This window comes from Primulina tabacum, unplaced genomic scaffold (genome assembly GCF_025594145.1).
Source record: "Primulina tabacum isolate GXHZ01 unplaced genomic scaffold, ASM2559414v2 Contig387, whole genome shotgun sequence".
Lineage (NCBI taxonomy): Eukaryota > Viridiplantae > Streptophyta > Magnoliopsida > Lamiales > Gesneriaceae > Primulina > Primulina tabacum.
In genome coordinates this window covers 93,695-103,880 of record NW_027459734.1, presented here as the reverse complement: position 1 = coordinate 103,880, position 10,186 = coordinate 93,695, and the positions used below count along the sequence as shown (strand labels likewise).

Here is a 10,186-nt window from a genome sequence, read left to right as displayed (position 1 = left end):
TCAAATATTCAATACACACATTTTAAATATTATTTTCCAACAGCATTGTCATGATTTTTTAAAATCAAAATATAGAATAAACCATTGATGAAAAGTGAACTGTGTGTGTAAAAGGAATATATATTATTTTTATTATAGAATATTAAATGATAATTTTATTCATTATTTACAGATGAGCTTGATTTGTTCGAAGATGAACACCCTGCGAACGCGTCAGCATTAAAAAGGAAGGAGTTAAACTCAGGTGGGACAGTAGCTAGCTAAGCTACCCAAATTGATTGATGACATGATACCAGTGCAGAATCTATCAACGGCAGTCTACCATTTTAGAATGTCCTTTCGGCCTTTTCCCATTCTTCTTTCTTGATGCCCTTCTGCAAAAACAATGCCGTTTTCTTAAAAAAAAGGCCTGTTCTTTGTAGATTAAAAAGAGGGGAGCTTCAATTCAAGCACCGTTTTTGAAAATCCTTTACTTATTTGTACCTGATTGTTTGGTAGTTTTCTTGATTTCTGTTGAGGACCCTTCCTTTGGTTGCTCTGATTCTTATGGGTAATTGCTTTGGTTCATCCGCTAGGGTTGATGCCTCTCTTAGCACCCCTTCTGGTATTCTACTCCCGTGTTTGCTTATGTATCTGTTCCTATGCTTAGTTGTTCGAGTTTGAGTGGAGAGAATTGAAGCTTTTTTCTGATTAGTTTCTGTGTTATTTCGTTATTGGTTCGAGTTATGATTACCCATGGTCCCACGTTAAACCTTTTTACACGGCAAAGGTGGAATCTTTAGGCTCTCAAATTGAGCTCTGTTTGTAAAATTTTTGGCTTTAGGAATGTCTAAGATGAATGCAAAATCTTGCTTTTTGTCGACTCTTTGTTTTATGAGTGCTGAAGGGGAGGAGAAAGTTCTACCTTCTGTAGAGGTGCCATGGTTAGTTTGTCTGGACTTGAGCCTATAATTTCCTTTTTAGTTGCATATTTGATTACCTTGCTGCTGCAGGTGTACTTAAAATGTCATTTTTATGTTAGTTAATTTTGTCTACGCCTTAGAGTTATGGCTGTTGCAACAAGAAGCTTCAGTTGTCTTGCATGCTAAATGTTTGGGCTTCATGTGTAGCTTATGTTAAATTGATTCTGTGGATTTTGGAAATTCATTTCCATTCATTAAATGTGACCATAGACATCCAAAAAATTGGCAAACCTTTATTTATTTTGATGAAGATACGATGACTTCTCAAGGAAACACGGATCTGGGAGAGTAATCAAGGACAAATGGCAAGTCCACTAAAATTAGCTTGTGCAAGTGCTGTTATAATGTTGTAACCAAATGACAAGATTTTATGGAATGGATATCTTATTCGACTACTATATATCCGATTACACTATTTTTATAATTCAAGTTTCCACATCGATGTTTTTTGCTGTTAATTAGTACATAATCTACCACTATGTTTAGAAATTATCTTCTTCTATTAATGTAAATTCTTGAAAGGTGTTTGCTTCAAGGGGTTGTAATCAGCTGATCATCTAACCTGCATCATTGTTCTGAATGTACAAGCATCAAGATTTCCAAGCAAAACGAGCAATTCATCATCTCATTTCAACATAAGCATTCCCATTTACAGTCGCAAAAGCAGTGTCGAAATCCTTCCTACTCCAAGATCCGAGGCTGAAATACTCTCGTCACCTCACGTGAAGCCCTTCTCATTTAACGAGTTAAGGAATGCAACAAGAAACTTTCGACCTGACAGTCTTCTTGGTGAAGGAGGATTTGGTTATGTTTTCAAAGGATGGATTGACGAGCATACTCTTACCGCCACAAAACCTGGGTCGGGACTCGTTATTGCTGTCAAGAAGTTGAAGCCTGAAGGTTTCCAAGGCCACAAGGAGTGGTTGGTATGTTTTTCCTTTGTCACTCTTATGGATTTATTTGTAACCGAATTTTTTATGCATCGATTATTTGACCAGCCTGTTTATGTTTTGCAGACAGAAGTTAATTATCTTGGTCAACTTCGACATGTGAACCTAGTTAAACTTATTGGATACTGCTCTGAGGGTGATAACCGGCTATTGGTTTATGAGTTCATGTCGAAAGGAAGTCTGGAGAATCATTTGTTCAGAAGTACTTTTTGCACTAAAATTAACTTTTATCTTCGCCTTTTTACCTCATTATATTATATATCAATTCATGAAGTCCTCTATAAAATGATGAAGATATTTTATTGGCTACTTCTATTTATTGATTGTCATTTTATTGCACATCAATTCTTCAAGTTCTTTTTAAGATGACGAAGATATTTAAGTAGTTATTTCTTGAATTTATTTTCGACCTCTTTAAAACGTCTTCTTATGATTAGTTGCAGTTATGCTCTCTGATTACATTTGTACTGCAATCTGAGCCTTCTGGTTTCTTTCCTCCTATGCACGTTTTGTTTTGAATGACGGTGAGAAGATCTTGCGGAAATTCATTTGGTTTCTTTTAGTTTGACATCTTCGCTTGTGCTTATAATCAGCCTTCTTGAAATGTTGGAGTCATTCAGCTACGCTGTCTATATTCAGATCCATCAACTCTTTTTATCTTTTTCATTGATTAGTAACCTAGGAGAATGCTAATTTTCCATTTATGTGATCTTGTTATTCCCAATTTATCATGGGTCGGATGGACATACTCTGTATTTTTTTTTTACCAAAAGTTGGCGTGTGGTGTATAAACAACATGTGACATTTGAATCCAATTACATGGTGCAGGAGGGCCTCAACCCATTTCGTGGGTGACTCGAATGAAGGTTGCGACCGGTGCGGCTAGGGGGCTTTCTTTCTTGCATGAAGCTAGAGAACAAGTGATCTATAGAGATTTTAAGGCTTCTAACATTCTTCTCGATGGGGTATAATTGAAACCTTTTTCTCGTTTTCTGCCAACTTTAATCCAGCAGTTAATTTTCTTGTCTCATGTCGTATATCGATTTACACCAATCAATTCCATTTGCAGGAATTTAGTGCAAAATTATCTGACTTTGGTTTGGCCAAAGCTGGCCCAACCGGTGACAAGACTCATGTATCCACTCAAGTTATGGGAACACATGGCTATGCTGCACCGGAATACGTTGCTACAGGTGAGTTAAAAAATGACAGCCATTATTATTTTTTGTTCTACTCTTCGTCCTTCCATTCATGCTAGATAATTGAGCAAAGGTCCCCTTACTCTCTCAGATGTTTGGTGTAGCCATCTCCGTTTCCTGAAATGCCTATCCCTATACTATATTAGTATATTGTGTCTTTATTTGTCAACTTCTGGTCTCTTAGAATTTCTCTATAATTTTCTTAAACACAACACGCTTTGTACAACTTTATTGTTTTAGTGTTTTAATTTCTTGATGTGATTTTTTATTTATAAAATTACTGGTACTTGAATAGTGATGTAATTTTATAATTAATTTTGCCACGTGAAGAATCTTCAAATTATGTTAAATTTTTTTTTTCCAATTTTCCGGAATAGGCCGACTGTCATCAAAGAGTGATGTGTACAGCTTTGGGGTTGTTTTGCTTGAATTGCTCTCGGGACGTCGTGCTGTCGACAAAACAAAAGTGGGCATCGAGCAAAACTTAGTCGATTGGGCGAGACCTTATATGAGTGACAAGAGAAAGCTGTTCCGGATCATGGACACTAAACTTGAGGGCCAATACCCTCAGAAAGCAGCATACAGTGCAGCTAATATTTGTCTTCAGTGTCTAAGCCCCGACCCAAAAATGAGGCCACGGATGGCAGAGGTTGTAGCTACTCTGGAACAGCTTCAAACTCCAAGAAACGCAACAAGATATTCAGATTCAGAGAATCGAGCTTCTTTTGAGTCTGTTTCCGCCTCGCCATTGAAACTCGGCACTTTGGCATCTCCATTGCCAAGACATCAAAGGTCTTCTCATGCGAGATGAGGCAGCTTAGTCCACCATCTACCGTAAATTTCTATTCTAGGTCCAAATTTTACTGTTTGTGTCCTTACTGGATCAATCAATGGATGTATTAACAACCATTTCCCCATTGTAATGATATTGTATCCTCTGAGGAATTTCGTGGCATGTTTGTCACTTGACAAGAGTAACATGAAGCTCAGAATTAGGAGTTGTCATCTTTACCCCTAAGTTAAGAAGGGAGTATCAGGTATAAATGTTCCTTCGGCGTCATCCGAAAGGAAAGAAGAGGGTGGTCTAATTGGGGGATAACGACTGATTGTGGTACGGGAGGATTGATTTTTTCAATCTTTTCGATCTTTGTTCTGTAAGAATAGCAGTATAGATGATCAAAATTTCTCTCAGAGATTACAAATGAATCCCTATGAGAGACACATTGCACAAACACTTCCGCATTTTTCTAAAGTGTTATCCCTTACCATGTAACATTCCGAAACTTCCAAGTTTCGGTGGCTTGCTTACATCTGAGGTTGTATGTCACGATCAGCCCAGCCCCAGCAATTACCGAGCCCAAGCCCAACCCAACGCCTTCAAAAGATATTGTTTATCAAAGACACACTCATGGGAAGTACAAGGTGGTAGATTAGATAAGAGGATTCTAGAGTTATCTTGTTTTTTTTAATTCTTTAAATAAGAGATTATCTCATTTAGTTGGTTTGGATTAGATATGGTTGTTTATTAGTTACGAAGATATCCTCTAGGAAGATATCAAGTGGATTTGATTGGGATTCTTATCCTTCAGTTTGGCTTGTATATATATTCAACAGAAGTGAGGAAATAAAATCATCAAAATTGAGTTTCTTCTACCAAAGTCCGAGATCGTGAGGTTCTCTCTTCAACGAGCCTCAATTCCCAACTATCAAAAATAGCGAGACGTGGGCGGAAATCTCAGAAACACGCTCACAATCTTGCGAGTGGTGAATTCTCTCTAAATCGCCCCATAACTAGATCCATTACCCGAGCACATAACAACTTGGTATCAGAGCCGGGCGCTATGGGGGATTTACTTTCCATGCACAGGCAGCTCGAAGCCTTTATCAACATGTACAAAGAAGACAGAATGACGAGTAACCAGCGGCAACAAGAGAACGACCAGCGACATCGGGATCTTGCCACACGCCTGGAAGAATTATCGGTCCAAGTCGCCGCATCCAAAACAGAAACAACGCACGATCTGGGCGGTGACAACCACCACTTGGATTCCCGTGATACGTACTCCACTGGTCCACGCACACGGAAGGGAAAAGACAACTCGTTTGTCATACCGAAATACACCAGGTTAGACTTCCCTTGTTACGATGGAAAATCAGATCCATTGGCGTGGCTCAATCGTTGCGAGCATTTCTTCGACCACCATCACACACATGAGGCAGAAAAAGTGGGTTTAGCATCCTTCCATCTCGAGGGCAAGGCCCAGCTGTGGTTTCGCAAATTGAAACGGGATCAGCCCGATATTCAGTGGATCGAATTCGCGGAACATTGTGATCTCAGATGTGCCCCACCCCTTCGAGGAGATACCTTTGGCGATCTTGCCAAACTACGTCAGACAAACTCGGTGAATGATTATCAGGAACGCTTTGAAGAATTGCTGGCCCGTTCGGGTCCCATGACGTCGAGGCAAGAGATACAATTGTTCATTGGTGGATTGCGCAGAAACATTGCTATAGAAGTTCAAATCCATCACCCAACAAATCTCATCACGGCTATGAATCTGACACGATTATATGAGACACGCAACAATTGTCCGAGGGAGGAACCGCGAGCACCGCTACGTAGCACCAACATTCAACAACAGCCCCAGACACCTAGAATAAAACGACTGAGTAGATTGGAGCTGGAAGAGAGGCGTTCTAAGGGGGTATGCTACAATTGTGATGACCGATACACGCCGGGGCATCGATGCAAACGGTTATTTCTGTTGGAAGGAATAGAGGATGACACATCAGACGATAAGAATACTACGGAAAAAGAAGAACCACAAGAATTTGGGGCCTCTATACATGCAATTGCTGGCTCCCAGAGCGCAAAAACAATGCAGATTTGGGGAACAATTCACGACTGCCACGTGAGGGTCCTCATCGATTCGGGGAGCACACATTGCTTCGTGGATACACTGGAGGCCGCCAAACTAGGATTATCCGTGGAAAACCGCCCAACCCTAAGGGTGTCTGTGGCCAACAGCGGACAACTTCAATGCTCAAGGGTATGCCGCGGTGTACAGGTTATTCTGGGAGGATCTAGATTCTATGTGGATCGGTTTTTGATACCTTTGGGAGACTTTAGTGTGGTCTTGGGAGTGAATTGGTTGTGCACGTTGGGCTCCATCACTTGGGACTTCACACACATGGTCATGAATTTCCCATATGAAAGAAACTCGGTCAGTTTACAGGGGGACGATCCTAGCGCGAGTTCAGGCCCTTTTGCATTCACCATAACAGAAAATGACGGAAGGGAACTACCAGGCCTTCAGGCGCTACTGCTGGACTTTGAAGGGATTTTTGGGGACCCTAAGGGGCTGCCACCGCAACGACAACATACACACAAAATTATATTAACCCAAGGGACAGATCCTGTCGTGGTTCGACCCTACCGCTACCCGCACGCACAGAAAGATGAGATCGAAAGACAGTGCGCCGAGATGTTAAAGCAAGGAATTATCCAACCCAGTACTTCACCATTTTCATCACCCGTATTGTTAGTCAGCAAGGCCGATAAATCATGGCATTTTTGTGTCGACTACCGGGCTTTGAATTCGCGGACTGTGAAGGACAAGTTTTCAATCCCTGTGATTGAGGAACTGTTGGAAGAGTTTAATGGAGCCCAATTCTTTACCAAACTGGATCTCCGAGCAGGATACCACCAAGTCTTGATGGATCCAACATGCATTCCCATGACAGCATTCAGGACTCATCATGGTCACTTCGAATTTTTGGTTATGCCCTCCGGACTAACAAATGCGTCCTCCATTTTTCAGGCCATCATGAACACTATCTTCGGGGATTACCTACGCAAATTTGTTCTTGTCTTCTTCGACGATATTTTGATTTACAGCAAATCTTGGGAGGAACACTTGAAACACTTACGTCTGGTCTTCGCCACGATCAAGGCACAACAGTTTTTCCTGAAGCGGTCCAAATGTGCTCTAGCTCAAACAGAAGTGGCCTATCTCGGCCATCGAGTGACACAATCGGGGGTCAAAGTTGATGACGAGAAGATTGCAGCCATTGCTAATTGGCCGACCCCCTTCTCTATCTGCGCCCTTCGCGGGTTTCTAGGCCTTGCGGGGTACTATCGCAAGTTCGTCAAGAACTACGGAATTATTGCCGCGCCCTTGACCAGCCTACTTCGCAAGAACTCCTTCGTATGGTCACAAGAAACCACTCGATCGTTCGAGGTATTGAAGAAGGCTATGACATCCACACCCGTCCTAGCCCTACCGAATTTTTCAGAACCATTTGTGATAGAATGTGACGCTTCAGAAAGTGGATTAGGAGCTGTTCTTCTTCAAAATGGGCGTCCTATTGCATTCTATAGCCAGGCTTTGGCTCTGCAACACCGGAAATTACCCGCATATGAAAAAGAGTTGATTGGGTTGGCTAAGGCCATCCGCCACTGGCGGACATATCTGTGGGGAGTTTCGTTCTTGGTGCACACCGATCATTACAGTCTCAAATTTCTGCTGGAATAACGTATCACGACATCCCCTCAGCAACGATGGATCAGCAAGCTGTTGGGATTTGAATTCAAGGTGGAATATAAACCAGGCAAAGCCAATGTGGTGGCCGACGCCCTCTCAAGACGAGATGAATCAGACAGTGGCTCTATTTGCGCTCTATCAATCCCACGGCTGGATTGGTTGGACAAAATCAGAAGTGAACTCGTCTCAAGGAGCGAGTTACAGCCCTTGATTGATAAGGTAAAGGCTGGAGAAGCTCTGGGGCCCTGGGACTTCTCGGATGATCTCCTTTGGTATAATCAGAGGGTGTTCTTACCTCTAGATTCGGCCTTGACAGGTACCATCATCTCTTATATTCATAGCTCGTGCCATGAAGGATATTTGAAGACTTTGCATCGCGTTCAGCAGGACTTCTACTGGCCACGCATGCGCAGCCAAATAAAATCAATTGTGGCGGAATGTGAAGTTTGCCAACGCAATAAGACTGAAAATTTGAAGCCGGCAGGGTTGTTACAGCCCCTCCCAGTTCCTCACCACGTATGGACGGATATCTCTATGGATTTTATCGAGGGACTTCCCCTATCGCAAGGGAAGAATGTTCTCTTGGTTGTGGTTGACCGATTTTCAAAATATGCGCATTTTGTTGCCCTTTCACATCCTTATACAGCAGTATTGGTCGCTCGGATTTTTTTTGAGAATATTTTCAAGCTTCACGGGTTGCCCGAGTCTATTGTTTGCGATCGAGATGTCACATTTACTAGTGGATTTTGGAAGGAACTGTTCCGCTTGAGTGGCACCCAACTTTGTTTTACATCGGCCTACCATCCTCAATCGGATGGCCAAACGGAGGTGGTTAACCGTATTGTGGAGATGTATCTCCGTTGCTTCTCCGGTGACCTGCCTAAGAAATGGAGCACATGGCTTGCGTGGGCTGAATTTTGCTATAACACCAGCTTCCATTCGTCCTTACGTTCTTCCCCATTTGAAGTTGTCTACGGCCGACCACCGCCGCGTCTTCTATCATTTTGCCCAGGGGTAGCGAAATTAGAGGCCGTCGACAAAGAATTACAGACCAGAGACGAAGTCCTGAAACACCTCCGTCAACGCCTACTGCACGCCCAGAACCTCATGAAGACTCAATATGACTCATCTCACCGGGATGTCCAATATGCAATAGGTGATATGGTTCTGGTACGCTTACAACAGTACCGCCAATCAAGTGTGGAAAAACGGATGAACAAGAAACTCTCCCCATGTTACTTTGGCCCATTCGAAGTTATTGAACGCATTGGTCAAGTGGCATACAAACTCAAGCTTCCTGACTCCTCCTTGATCCACCCAGTCTTCCATGTCTCTTCTCTGAAGCCATTTAAGGGCAACATTCCCCACGACACAGACCTGCCAGTACTCAACCAAGACGAACCACCGCAGCCACTGGCCATTCTGGATTCGAGATTCCGCCAGGGACGTCGGGAGCTGCTGAGTCATTGGGCTGGCCTCTCACCCACCGAGGCTTCTTGGCAGGATGCTTCCACCTTGGCCGTGGAGTTTCCCTCATTTGTGATCGTGGACGATCACGTGTCTCCAGAGGGGTGTAATGTCACGACCAGCCCAGCCCCAGCAATTACTGAGCCCAAGCCCAACCCAACGCCTTCAAAAGATATTGTTTATCAAAGACACACTCATGGGAAGTACAAGGTGGTAGATTAGATAAGAGGATTCTAGAGTTATCTTGTTTTTTTTAATTCTTTAAATAAGAGATTATCTCATTTAGTTGGTTTTGATTAGATATGGTTGTTTATTAGTTACGAAGATATCCTCTAGGAAGATATCAAGTGAATTTGATTGGGATTCTTATCCTTTAGTTTGGCTTGTATATATATTCAGCAGAAGTGAGGAAATAAAATCATCAAAATTGAGTTTCTTCTACCAAAGTCCGAGATCGTGAGGTTCTCTCTTCAACGAGCCTCAATTCCCAACTATCAAAAATAGCGAGACGTGGGCGGAAATCTCAGAAACACGCTCACAATCTTGCGAGTGGTGAATTCTCTCTAAATCGGCCCATAACTAGATCCATTACCCGAGCACATAACATTGTATTTCTCTAACATATAAGCTGCTAACGATGTTGTTTTGAACGAGTATCTGGACTTGCTAGACTCACAATAGATCTCCTCCTTCATCGCTCATATAACAGCGATTCAAAGTGCAAACAAGTTGTAGACAAATAATTTCTCAATATGCAAAAGAGGTAGAGGTACACTCTTTATCAAACTAAAAAATCAGTAGTATCATGTTATCTAATCTATTTTCTATATACAAAAATTTCTGAAATTTTATTTTATATTCAATAGAGAAGTACTTGTGCAAATGTATATTTTCACGTTGTTGTATCACATATTTTGTTAAATTTTATTCTATTTTTTTCGCAATTTTAATCATTTTTACGATATGGTGACACTTATACAACACCAATATGACAATATCAAGATGCTGATTTGTGCAAGTGCTACATCAATACTTCTAATGAAGAAGTACAAAAACTACAAAAA

At 41.8% G+C, this 10,186-nt stretch overlaps 1 protein-coding gene across 1 annotated transcript; it reads left to right on the top strand.

Moving 5' to 3' along the window:
* Window positions 1–228: 228 nt before the first annotated feature.
* LOC142534127 (putative serine/threonine-protein kinase PBL3) lies at window positions 229–3,978 on the top strand. The gene is made up of 6 exons (XM_075641041.1): window positions 229–604; window positions 1,551–1,888; window positions 1,979–2,114; window positions 2,741–2,877; window positions 2,982–3,105; window positions 3,489–3,978. Exons 1-6 carry the CDS (start codon window positions 547–549, stop codon window positions 3,920–3,922), a joined length of 1,227 nt encoding a protein of 408 aa, XP_075497156.1. The 5' UTR covers window positions 229–546; the 3' UTR covers window positions 3,923–3,978.
* The last annotated feature ends 6,208 nt before the right edge of the window (window positions 3,979–10,186 follow it).

What these genes read in the sequence shown, in the direction of transcription:
- LOC142534127 (XM_075641041.1), top strand. Translation starts at nt 547, where the DNA reads ATGGGTAATTGCTTTGGTTCATCCGCTAGGGTTGATGCCTCTCTTAGC. An exon ending in CTCTCTTAGCACCCCTTCTG is followed by an intron (nt 605 to 1,550) that starts GTATTCTACTCC and finishes TGAATGTACAAG; the next exon opens with CATCAAGATTTCCAAGCAAA. An exon ending in GGAGAATCATTTGTTCAGAA is followed by an intron (nt 2,115 to 2,740) that starts GTACTTTTTGCA and finishes TACATGGTGCAG; the next exon opens with GAGGGCCTCAACCCATTTCG.